Source organism: Malania oleifera, chromosome 6, assembly GCF_029873635.1.
Source record: "Malania oleifera isolate guangnan ecotype guangnan chromosome 6, ASM2987363v1, whole genome shotgun sequence".
NCBI lineage: Eukaryota > Viridiplantae > Streptophyta > Magnoliopsida > Santalales > Ximeniaceae > Malania > Malania oleifera.
In genome coordinates this window covers 1,149,310-1,162,758 of record NC_080422.1, presented here as the reverse complement: position 1 = coordinate 1,162,758, position 13,449 = coordinate 1,149,310, and the positions used below count along the sequence as shown (strand labels likewise).

The window sequence follows — 13,449 nt, the reverse complement described above, 5'->3', positions numbered from 1 at the left end:
ATCAACATTTTATAATTGTTTATAAAGTTTTTAAAAATTAAAACTATTTTGCACAAGTGAATTAGGACCTTTGTTTTTATGGCTGGAGAACACATTGTCACCCTCCAGTTCATCGATGCATGTTGAACAAATATCTGTGTAGTTATAATGCCATTTTGAAAATAGGCTAAGGCTGTGTTTGGGACTGTAGCATTGGAAGTTTGCATTTGAATTTGTGTAAGATTTAAACAAGAAATAATACAAATTTAATTTTTGTTTAAATACACAAACTCAAGCAGCCAAGACCAGCACCTGAATCAAAGCCTGAAGGCATGAGAATGGAAGTAATTAAATCAAATTAAATTAAATTAATCATGCATGTACACCAACTGTCCCGAAGCATCAAGAAAATAGGCAAAAATGGGGCAGATGGGGGAGTCTCATCAAATGTTGTGTGCTGATAGTGCATCCACAAATTTACTATATTACACTGATACAATGCAAATGCCTTCATCAGAAACTGGTGTGCCAGATTGCTCCATCCCCCTCTCCACACCGCTGGTGCACTTCTTCCATTCTCTCCACCGACTTGCACACGCCGCTGCAGCTCCAATCAAATGACGCTCCACATGGATTCCCAGCTTGTGCCTTCCACTCGCAATCTGTGTGTGAGAGAGAGAGAGAGATGACAGCGTGTTTGGATTAAATGCTGAAAACTAGCATTGGACCAACAGGGACTGGAACAAAGCTAATGGCTTTGCACGAATGCCCCTGATGATAGCTATGAGCATTGCAGCAGCCATTTATGGAAAGAATCGAAATTAGGAAACAAAAATTATGAACTCGATGTCAACGTAGAGAAGTCCGATTAACACATGGGCATTTCAACAATTACTTAACAGCGATGAAGCTATTGAAGGTGAAACTATGTGTGGAGCTCAATGAGACAAAGAAAGAAAGGAATTTCACTGTTTGCAACCAGGAATAAGAATTACAAGCATCTTACCAGGTGGAGTCCCACAGCAAAGGCTTCGATCGTCAATATGCTCAACATCGAGACCAATAAACCATGAACCTAGAGAGACATCTTCATTTGCAAATCTATGAAGTATGTGCCTAGAGATGAGAAAGAAACATACATTAAGCTGTTCCAAGAGGCATACAGATTGAGATATATATCATGCTGTGAGTTTGACATACCGGTTTACTGAAATATAGGTGGCTAAATCTTTGGAGACTGCATATATTTGTCCAGTTGCGTGCCTGAAATACTTGTTTCCTTCCTCACCAAATTTCCAGTACTCCGGTTCATGGTATTTGACCCCTCTGCATATGGTAGCCAAAGGCTTAATTATCAGAAGAATGATGCAGATAACGGATAATAAGAAACATTCTGCAAATTTTGGCTTACTTCTGTGCCAGTACGGGTCCAGATTTCATACAACCAATATAGACACGGGGTTTTGACCTATGGCGGGCCAAAGTAGAACCTACCATTCCTGCCAAAAGGAAAAAATAAAAAATAAAAAAATTAGAGCCCCATTTTCACATCTCCACCCACAAGTGTCCATACTTTTTTTGAGGAAGATGTATGTTAGAATGCAGACAAACTAACCAAGATTGATGTGCACATCATCATCAACTTTAATATAAAAATCAGCATCCCACTTAGCAACGGCAGTCGAAAAATATATTTGGGTTTTAGTGGACAATTCATGGTATCCTTCTACATGGTTCTGAAAAGAAAGATCAAGTGAATCCTTGATTAACTTCAATTGCATTGATTGCTTAAATAAACTGACACCTCAGAACTTACACTGCCAAGGAAATTGACCAAATTCAACAAAGAAGAAAACAAAACTTAAAAGTGCCAGTGGCTACAAAATGTCCATAGGCATGGGCTTTGATGGTTCATGCTTTCTTGAACATATAAAAGGCAGCATTTTCCACTTGCGGAAGTATTAGTTTAAGCTCAAAAATGGATTTTCCTTATATATATTTTTTTTGTGATGAATTTTCTTCTTCTTCTTCTTCCTTGTTTTGGTTGGGTGGGGGGGGGGGGGGGGAGTTGGCTTACAAGCTCATCAATTCTTCATAAAAATTGACGGTCCTAGTATTGTGGTGTAACCTAAATCGTGCCTTCACATGATTGACCAGAGAAAATTCATCGAGTCAACCTTGAGCAATTGAAACAACAGCATACCAGTCGCAGGAAATCCTTATGCTGCACATTTTCAGCATCTATGATACGATCCAAAACACCGCCTGGGGTTGCACTAGAAAGCACAAGATTTAATTTGGCATGGTTCATCAAGTATATGAATGTCAAGAAAGCAAATGAATTAGACATTACTCACTTGCAGTTAAAACCTACCTGTGTCCTATGACAAACCGTATTATAATTCCTTTTTCTCTCTCCAACTTGTTCAGCTCCTCTCCTAAATTAACAATAGCCAAAAAGCATAAGCAACCAGATTATATTTATACCAAGAGCTACTAATGGCAAATGTGAGAGTGAGGGAACAGTAGATAAGTTTCATATTAACCCTTGGGCATCCAAGTTTCTCTGATCGAGTCCCTGCGCTTTCTGTTGCTGAATGCAGTAATTATTCCCATGACAAAGAAAACCTTTGGCCGCTGTTTTGGTTGCTCTGTTCCTGCTTTTGATGCAGTATGAGATTCTTCCTCGTCATCAGCTCTGGCAGCCCTAGCTGCAGCTAGCTGCATCTCCAGAGATGAGATAGTTTTGTCTAAAGTCCTGAAAATTTTGTAATGCAACTTATCATGAGAAGTCTGTAGCTCTGAACACTTCTTACACACTAAATCCTTTAGTTTTTCTTCTCAAAGTAGAAATACATAACAAAAAAGAAAAATAGAGAAAAACATAAAGCATCCAGGAAACTTAATCCAGAATGTTGGAAGGTCAAACACTATTTAGCATCTCATAGAAAGTTACATGATTATATCATGTGTCTGTGAAACCTGAGAAATGATGTCTCCTTCCTGGATGGAAACCTCCTGCAATAAAAAGTAAAATTACCAAGACGCATTACTATAAGCCCATGAAGAAGAAGAAGAAGAAGAAGAAGAAGGACATCATCACTCTTAACAACTTACCTTTTTCTCACAGTTAACCACAGGCTGTGGTTCCCGCAATTGCTGTTTCTCCATTGATGAAGCATCCATTTTTATTGAATCAGGAATAGCCCACAACCTTTGAAAAAGGCATAAGCAGCAGATCAGTTGATTTAGTTCACATACACAATTGACAAAAACACATTCAGCCATGCAAAAACTCCAATTGTTTTCAGTAACACAATTTCCCTGGCTAGATAATTTGAAAAATGCAAACTCTCTATGTGTAATTTAGTCTAACTGTTGAGAATTTCACTTATGAGTTTATCCGACATTGGAAAAATTGAGTGAATGATGGGTGCTTATATACATGGTCGGGCCCAAGACCCAATAGGCTTAAGCTTTTGGGTCAAGATAATGCTCACTCATGTGTATCAAGCCCACCCATGGACTCCTCTGGCACCAACAAGTGGTATCAAAGCCGATGGTTCGTAACTTTGGGTGAGGAACATCGTAAAAATTCAATACGTGGAGCTAATTCTCCTAACATGCTAACAATTGAAAGATCAAGTGTGCGATTGAGACTAATAAGGATCATCTAGGCCTGGAATGATGGATTCGAATAGAGTCAAGACGTGGAAGCTAGGATTGGTTCGGAGGTACGTAAGACGCGGTCGTAAGGCCCACTTGAGCAACTATTGGAGAATTGGGCTTACTCGCACGAGAGAGGTGGATTCTGTTCAAGGGGAAGCAATTGGAACTCACAAGTGAGGGGAGATTGTTGAGAATTCCACTTGTAAGTTTGTCCCACATTAAAAAAATTGAGTGGATGATGGGTGCTTATATACATGGTCAGGCCCAAGACCCAATAGGCTTAAGCTTTTGGGTCAAGTTGGTATTCACTCATATGTATCAAGCCCATCCATGGACTCCTCTAGCGCCAACACTAACAGGAGTGATTTGAAGCATGAAGGTAAGCATGCTTACATCTTGCTCTTAGCCTCTTACTAGACCCCCAATAGAGTGGGAGCTTTGTACATTGGTTGCTACCACAAACACACACATGCTAACAGGAGGCAATATGACCCTAAATATGCATCCTAAAAAAAAAGAGACACACACATGCACACATGCGCACATGCACAAAAGACACAAAGAAGGTTTCATTGACGTGGCTAGTCATGAGTGCTCTCGACATAGGAAGCATTTCATTTTTGTGTCTAGTCAAATAGTTACAAAACACATTGAAGTTAAGTTGAAATTCAACACCAGCTTAGTCAGATTACCCAGGCCCTATGCCCAAAGCTACCCACAAGGCACAAATAAATGCCAACTTCATCCCCACTGACTCATTTATGCCAAACTCTTTACAGTTGAAAAGAAGTGGAGAGAGAGACTTATAAGGGAGAAGTGAAAAGGAAAACTACTTCGTCTCCATTCTATTAAGCTCAATGGAAGAGAGAAAGAAACAAAGTGACAAACCAAGAAACAAAGTGACAAACCCAATGAAAAAAAACTATAATTTACAATAATACCCTCTAGATGACCACTTTATAAAATTGTTTAAAAAGGGTGTCTCTGTGTTTTGAGTAGTTTCTCCCCATTTCTCTCCTTATCTCTTTGATATAGGGAGAAAAAAGTGGTCCTTTTACATCCATTTTCTCTCCACTATTCTCTTCTCTCTATTTTAGGTCAATCAAAAGATAAGTTGAGAGAACCCCATTTTTTTTCTCTCTTCTATTTGCTCCCCCTCCCACAGCCAAACAGAAGCATACATACTCTTTCAATAACAATTTGTACCATTACTTGGAAAGAAAGAATTGTACTAAGTTATTTATCATCCTTCATCAACAACAAACCCTAAGTCCAATAATGAGAAATTGTTGATTTATGGCTCATATTCAGAGGGCTTATCTACTTGAAATTTGTTTCAAATGGGAGGGCCCAGGGTCCCTACGAAACCTATTTGTCTACTTAGACTATGCCCAACGGCGTTGGAGGGGTCGCCCCCCACACTATGATACAGTACGTTTGAGTTAGGGCGCACTGTAAATTGTATTATCATATGAGAGTATTTTAGAGTTTTCATATGAGACTATATATACATATTGTAGTCGAGGGTTGAAACCCTAAGGTAATTTTTCGTTTGATAATATTGGAAATTGCGCAGGGACTCCATGGGCGTAGACACATTGTCGAACCACGTAAATTCGTTGTTCTTCTTCTCTCTTTTTATTTTCTCCATTTTTCATATTTGCTCTGTGTGTGTGCATAACCATAGGGAGTGATTTCGCAAGAGAAGTCATACATATGAATCCATTTATACCAAATAAGGCAACACCTTTAGAAAGTTAAAAGTGTTGTCAAAATTGTATAGCATCACTACTACTAATACAATTGTACTCAAGGCATTAAGTTTAGATTGACATCATGCTAAATAACATATAGAGATGAAAAGTCATTAACCACATCACACGTGAACTTTATATATTAGCATTTAAGCTTAATTGGCAGCGGAGGAAAAATGAACAGCTTCCATTCATGAGTTAATTCAACCCCGCCCACATATTTATTGAGAAAGATAATGGCTTGTAAAGATTAGCAAATGTTCAAATAAAAAAATTTTAATTTACTAATGGAATGCTAGCACACAAAGGATGCAATGTTATCACAATCAAGATATGCTTCTACTAGAATATACCAGGATGAATTCATAAAAGTAAAGCATCTCCCTCAAGTCACCTCTTGTACCCATACGAAGACAAGCTTAAATTAGAAGGAAGCATTCAACCGTAATGTAGTGTGATATCTTTCAAGTAAATTCTAATGTGGTTTGTACACTGCGGAGTATGAAATTCATGTTTTTAGTTCATTGGTAGATGGGCCTATCCCAAATGATGAAGAGGAAACTCTATGATCACCAAAGATGTTTTCTCATGGTTGGCAGGATCAATCTTGAGGCAAGCTATCTATTAGTTGGAGTAATGAGAAATCAGAGAGCTGCAAAATTTTGGTCTGTTGCAGCAGACAACAAGTCCCTATAAAACGGAACTTGTACACACAGTAGGCATTGCCTAAAGATGAATAAGTAAATAACCAACACAAACACACACACACACACACACACAAATATACATTTTAATTTTATTTTCTATTTTTTGCTGGGCAATCATCTTTGTGGCTGATGCTAGAAACACAAAGCTAGGCGCCTACACCACGACTAATTATGAAAGTTAATAGCAGTGCTAATTTGAGAAACCACAAATTCAAAAATTCTTAAACACTGGTTATGATACCAACACAAATTCACCACTAGCATTGATGTGTTTGGGGGCTGATTTTGACTTTTATGGATTTGGAGAAACTCAATACAAGCATTTTATTCAAATCCCCCCAACTCCAAATACAATACCCACATAATAAGATTAGCTAATACCAGATTCAGTTTTCAAATTACAAAACTACAAAGACAATGCTGCAAACATTCGCAGTACTCTTGAACAATTGCACAGGAGAATCTAAGAGACCTAGAGTTTAAGGCCCCTGCTCCATATACTACCAGCAGAATACATGAGTTCCCAGTGTCAGAACACATGAAATTCTTTAACAGATAGGGGTAACAAAAATGATTTATCGTCCTAAAGAAAGGGAGAATGGAGAAGCAATAGCAAAAGAAACAATAGCACGATTTGAATCTGGGTCGCTAGCATTTTCCACGAGAGAGAGAGAGAGAGAGAGAGAGAGAGAACTACTAATCATGAGCAGTCTGTATTAAAACACATGAAATTCTCCAATAAATGCAAAGGGAAACAGAAGGGGCAACCAAAAAATGACTCTTTTTTTCCCCCGAGATACATAACAGATGAAAAGTGGAAGCCGTGAACCTCAATATTGCCGAGAGAAACACGACAAACAACAGCAAAGAAAACCTTAAAGTCGATCAAATTGGATCTGGGTTGCAAGCATACATATTTGGCATCAGCTCCATAAGAATAAGAATAAGAAGAACCTGTTGATAAGGAGAACTCCGAAGCAGAAGCTGACAATGCAGAAGACAGAAACCCATCGGGGGGAGATTCCAGTGGTTGCAGCCGCCTTCATGTGAGGCCTGCTCCCCATTTCATAGATGACTATAGCTTCTGATGCAAGGAAGCTATAGCTAATTCCACACTGTTAGAGAGCCACCATTGCATTAGAGACGACAAACATTAACAGATATGGGGAAGAAAAAAGAAAAAAAAAAATTAATTAAGATGTAAACAACAACAACAACAGAGAGACAAGGCAGCCAGCATCCAATCGTGCTAATATAGAAAGGGAGATGAAAATACCCTCTCAACCCCAATCCAACTCGAATCAAAAATCAGTAAATCACCGCCGCAATGGCTCGATTGTAAATATGCCCGATTTGGCCGTCTGCATTATATGTACTGACTGGGAAATGGGAATCCGTATAAAACACAACGACAGTCGAGAAAGCTCACGACAACTTTTCGTTGCCAAAAACGCCCCTTTATCATTCCCAAATCACCGGCTTTATCCTTCCCTCTCCTCCTCCCTTTTTTATATTTTTATTTTTAATTCTCCGATAAAATATTAAGCCTTCCCATCAAGGCCTTACTATCTAATAAATACACTCCAAACAAAACAAGGAGTCATATCAGATCATACGTGAGTCCTACTATCTGAGATTAGTAGGACCATGTCCTCCTTCATAGAAGACTAGTTTTTTCCCACGCCCTCTCTTTTTTCTCCTATTTTTTTCCTTTAGAGGAGTTGAATGATTTTTTTTTTATGACAAAACAATCCTAACTTTTAGTCCCAGGTTCGCTTCCTGTCCCAGCAAGCAAATTCTGTATTTGCCCCTACATAGTGAGAGGAGTCTTGCTGCTTAGGCGTGAGAATAGTCTCGCCACTAGAGTGTGTCTGGTCAACGAAAATGTCAGTTGGAGTATCAACTAGATGTGTCGGGAAAGTCAGGATATTTGACATGAAAAAAAATTATAAAAGAATAGAAATGCTCGTAAAGCATGATGGCTTATATATTATTTATATTTTATATATACTAAAAAGCTATATTTTATATATATTAAAATATTAAATCGGTTATAATCGATTAATCGACTGAACCAAAAATTGGTTCGATCGATTTTAAATTCAGTAAAATATGAAATTTTGATTAATTTGGTTATTAGAATTTTTTAATTAAAAAATTTTAATTAATTATCAAACTAATATTTGAACCGACGGAATGTTCACCCAACTCTAGACTAAGGAATGTAATTAAGTTGCCCCCAGGGCTGAGCTCAGTTGACAGGGCGGACTCTAGTGGTTGCCTTTTACGAGGTCAGGGATCTTCCCACCCCGGGTTTGATTCCTGCGGCTGGGCGCCTGAATTTACCCCTCTGTGGTGTGTGGGGCCATACTACAGGGCGTGGGATTAGTCACAGGCCGGTGCGACGGACCGTAAAACGGACGTCGTTGATGGTAGTGGACACCCGGGACGTACCCAAAAAAAAGGAATGTAATTAAGTGGGGGGAACAAATTTGAAATTTGAGGGACTTGTCTGCAGAGGGGCACACGCGCCAACTTGATTTGCAGAGGATGAAGAGGGCAATTTGGTCCAAAGACAAAATGGCTGTCCTACTTTCAATTTGTATACCAGAATTCAAATTTTTTTGAAGGGGCTCATTAATAGAAAAAAGGTGATATGAAATTATGAAAGAGGGGAGGGACTGTTGGGTAATTTAGAGAGTGGGTAGACCCACCATCCGCAAATTCTTAGCCGCCCAATCTCTCCTCCGCTCGCTCCTCCTCTCTTTACAAGTCTCCTCCTGGTCCCGGCTTTACTATTAATTTCAAAATGAGGACAATTTTTAATTTTCGTTTTTTCCTTTTGTCTGTAAAGATATTCCCTGTCATCTTTCAAAAAATGTAACCTTTTAATTGTTAAAACAACAAAATTCAATCACCAACAATTTCAAAATGCTCTTATACTATTTATTTTTTACTCTATTTTTATAATTTTTTTAAAATTTTAAAAATAAAAAACTTAAAATATACACATAGTACGTGTCTATGACTAGTTTTTTTTTTATTATTAAAAATGACCCTATATTTACAAATTATTTTAATAATTAAAATATTTTTGAATTATGAATATTCAATAATTTTTCATTATCTTCTTGATTTTATATTATCTTTTTTCAAAAATATAGTACAAATATAACCAAAAAAAAAATGTAAACACAAATCGAATATGTACAAATACGATTCACAATTACGATGAGACACGGATATCTCGCTTTCTTTGAGAAGATTCAAGTCCTTTATAATTTTTCAACTTAACCCAGGAACCGGTATAGCAAAACTTCACATGACTTGCCTCGCTCAAGATACAATATCCTTATTTGAATCATACGTCTCTCTCCACCAATTTTGCAAAAATAGAAGAATCCAAAATTTTACAAAAAAAAAAAAAACACTTTTTTAAGTCGTCAAAATTTTCTATACTCAGATAATAGAATAGTACGATGAAAGTGATGTAAAGAGAATCGTGTATAAAAACTATATATAGAATCAATGCTTTAGAGTTTATTCACCGATAAATGAGACCTACAATCAAGATACACTTAATATTTTGAATTTAAAAAATACGTCAATTAAAAACTCAATAAATAGATATCTAATTCGAAAGCATATATATCCTTTTCAAATGCTCAAATAAAAGTCTAACTTCAAAGTACATACCTTTTTCAAGATGATTAATTAACTACGATAATATTAAAAAAAAATTAAAATAAACTAACATCTTTTAAAAATAATAAATTTAAAACTATGAAACACATGTCACATTTCAATTTCAAAGGGAATTTGTCTGATCCAAATGCCATTTCTAGATTTTTGAAGCTTTGAAAATTTTGATTTTAGTTTGCCCAAGACTTAATTTTTTAAAATAAAATTACAAATATTTCTTTGAAATTAAATCAATTCTAAATGTACTTTGAAAATATGGACACTAGACAGTTAGCAAACATAATTTCAACAACTTTAAATAATTCTACTTTATGAGTTGTCAATGGAAAAAATGGCTAAAGCCCATCTGTCATTGGGAATATTTTGTTATATTAATTTTTTATATTTTATTAAATCGTATTCTTATTTTGTAGTTAAATGTTTTATTTCATCTTAATTCATGAATATATTTATTCATAAATAAGTTAAAATTTGCATTGTATCATTCCCTGCACGTTTATTTATAAACTTATTTTTAATTTATATTTCAAACGGCTGACTTAATTTGGTTCAAATCGTGTTCATGTGTTCCTAAAGATATCTAAGAATTAGATATTGGGATATGAAAAAAATAAAAGTAGAATCATTTATGTATCAAATATGCAACATAAATATTTCATTCAAGATTATGATTATATGCTATTTAAAATGTACTCGACAATTAGACGCAATAAAAATGTTAATCGGTAGCCAAAAAAATAAAATTTTTCGAATGGTAAACAAAGATAATTCAAACGTAAATAATTAAGAAATAGTGGTAGACAAAAAATAATGGAGATGTTGATAAATAAAAGTTTTCTTATTCATATGATGTGATGGATTATAAGACTTTTTAAATATTAATTAGTGCAATAAGGTGATAATTTTACCCTCACTCTAAATTTAATTATTGTTCATTAATTAAATTAAGATTATTTTTATGCAATGCAAAATGTCAATGCCAAAGGCATATTAGTCAATGAAAAATACAAGTGGTTGGGTTAAAATAATATACTAATTCTATTTGCCTTGGATCCCTTTTCACAAACTATGGATGGTTAAATATTGTTTAATAAAAATATTTTTCTATTTTCTTTCTTTCTTTGCTTAAAATATTATTGATCTCTCAAAATGCAAATAGTAAGTCATAAAATATTTTTTGATTGTGTTATGAAATTACGCCTTAATATTATGCGCGCACAAATATAACAAATAGGAAAATTAGAAAAAATCAAAAGAGGGAAGAAGAATACAAATTTACATGGTTCGACAATGTGCCTACATCCACAGAATTCTCGCACAATTTTCACTATTAAATGAAAATTTGCTCTAGGGTTTCAACATTCGGGTACAATGTGTATATATATAGTCTCATGCAAAAACCCCAAAATATCCTCATATGATATACAACTACATTGCACCCTGACTTAAACATACTGTAGTACCGTACCACAGGGCGAAGCTTCCCCGTACCCCCCAACAGACCCCCACTTAACTAGTTTAAATAGACAGGGAGGTCTTGTGCATGGAAGACTCAAGTGGCCCCCTGAGTCCTTCAATTTGTAACAACCTTCAAGTGTATATCCTCTACCACAACTCAACAATCTCTACCTTGGTGAATATTTACCTTTTTGGAGCTTTCAGATCTGTACCTCCACCCGAAGCTGCACAACATTGATTCAACAACTAGTGAATGGAATAAGTTCAGGTAACAACCTTTGTCATCATATTAGCTCCATTTTCTTATGTAGCCACCTTAACCTACTAAATCTCATTAGAACCAATCAACTCTCATATCTTGTGATATCTTACTGCAATGTGCTTTAGTTTGACATGATAAACTTGGTTCATTACAAAGTAAATAACACTCTAATTATCACAATGCTAATAAATAGTTTACTGCTCTATGCCAAGTTCAATTATCAATCCCTTTAACTACATTGCCTCCTTCGCAACCTTTGTCATTGTCCTATACTTTGCTTTAGTGATAGATAATTCAACAATTGACTGTAACATGAATTTACAACAAATAGGTCCACCTACCATAGTGAATACATATCCTATAAAAGACCTTATGTTATCCAATCTCTTGCATAATCTGCATCAATGAATCCTTGTACTAGAACTGAATCTTGTCTTGTACCAAACTCAATGCCAAAATTTGCAATGCCTTTCAAGTACTTGAGGATCCGCTTCAATGCACTCCAATGTTCCTTGCCTGGATTTGTCATAAACTTACTCACCACTAACTATATGTGCAAGATCTAAACGAGTGCAAACCATGACATACATCAAGCAACCCATTGCATTGACATATGATACCTATCTCCTCCACATCCTCCTCTGATTGTGGATATTGTGATGAAGATAGCTTGAAATAATTTGCTAATGAAGTAGATATAGGCCTAGTATTGCTTATGCTAAATCTCTCCAACATCTTCTCTATATAAGCCTTTTAAGAGACACAAAGCTTCCGATCTTTCCTATCTCTCTGTATTTCCATCTCAAGAATCTTATTTACAACACCAAGATTGTTCGTCTCAAATTTTTTACTTAATAAGGACTTTAAACCATTGACATCACGAATATTTTTTGCAACATTCAACGTATCATTAACATATAATAGTAGAAAGATAAATGAACTATTAGGTGTACTTCTAAAGTACATACAACAATCATACTTATAGCGGGTACCATCTAAATTTGCTCTTCTAAATCACCATGAAGAAATGTTGTTTTAACATCCAGCTACTTTAACTCCAAATCAAACTAAGCTCTACCATGACCAATAAAACCCAAATGAAGGTATGTTGAATAACAAAAGAAAATACCTTATCATAGTATATCCATTCCCTCTAAGAGTACCCTTTTGCCACCAGTCTAGCATTGAATCGTTTATCATCTCTTTGTGAAATATCATATTTCTTCCTAAACACCCATTTGCATCCCACTGTTTTGCTTCTCTTAGGATGTTCGACCAACTCCTAAGTCTAATTTTTTTTTTTTTTTTGCAAAGACTCCAACTCTTCAATTATAGCTTCCATCCACCTATTTCTCTCTAAATCGAAAAATTGCATCTTGGAAAGAATATAGATCTCCACCACCACTAACTAAAGCAACAGAGACCATATCCTCAAAACCATATCTCTATGGTACATAGGTAATGCATATGCGTATATCTGTAGCTACACTCTGATCATCGGATTGCCGCTGATTATGCTGCTCAACTAATGGCACCTTTGATTGTTGGTCCTAAAGTTTACCAAACTCCATTTGCACCTCTAGCCCCTTCTTGTCAATTTTACTGTCTTATCCATCTTCTTTGTATCTCAACATTGATGTCTCATCGAACACCACATCTCTGCTCATAAATACCTTCTTATCCTCTAGATCCCACTGCTTGAGCCCTTTAACCCTGTTTTCATAACCAATGAAAATGTACCTCTTGGATTTTGGGTGTAGTTTGGATCAAAGCTCACTAGGAATATGAGTGTATGTTGGACAATCGAAGATCCTTAATGTAAAGTAGTTAACCTCTTGACTTATCCAAACTTTCTCGGCTACTTTACAATCCAGCTTTGAAGAAGGTGGCTTGTTAATAATGTAAAAAACTAAGCTAA

At 35.9% G+C, this 13,449-nt stretch overlaps 1 protein-coding gene across 5 annotated transcripts; it reads right to left on the bottom strand.

Moving 5' to 3' along the window:
* Nucleotides 1-318: 318 nt before the first annotated feature.
* On the bottom strand, nt 319-7,600 carry LOC131158812 (beta-1,6-galactosyltransferase GALT31A). 5 transcript variants are annotated; one of them, XM_058113704.1, is made up of 12 exons: nt 7,386-7,600; nt 7,064-7,224; nt 3,097-3,193; nt 2,936-2,997; nt 2,526-2,737; nt 2,354-2,417; nt 2,183-2,255; nt 1,595-1,715; nt 1,391-1,478; nt 1,180-1,305; nt 986-1,095; nt 319-641 (listed from the first exon to the last, which is right to left on the bottom strand). In XM_058113704.1, exons 2-12 carry the CDS (start codon nt 7,171-7,173, stop codon nt 493-495), a joined length of 1,212 nt encoding a protein of 403 aa, XP_057969687.1. In that variant the 5' UTR covers nt 7,174-7,224; nt 7,386-7,600; the 3' UTR covers nt 319-492. The 5 variants fall into 5 exon arrangements, with proteins under 5 accessions (XP_057969687.1, XP_057969685.1, XP_057969688.1 ...); XM_058113702.1 differs by having other exon boundaries at nt 7,319-7,502; XM_058113705.1 differs by having other exon boundaries at nt 7,322-7,392.
* Between the last annotated feature and the right edge of the window lie 5,849 nt (nt 7,601-13,449).

Coding starts and splice junctions, on each gene's coding strand:
- LOC131158812 (XM_058113704.1), bottom strand. CDS start 7,173: ATGGGGAGCAGGCCTCACATGAAGGCGGCTGCAACCACTGGAATCTCC. Junction 2,256..2,353: donor CGGTTTGTCATAGGACACAG/GTAGGTTTTAAC, acceptor TGTGCTTTCTAG/TGCAACCCCAGGCGGTGTTT. Junction 1,716..2,182: donor ATAAGGATTTCCTGCGACTG/GTATGCTGTTGT, acceptor CTTTCTTTTCAG/AACCATGTAGAAGGATACCA.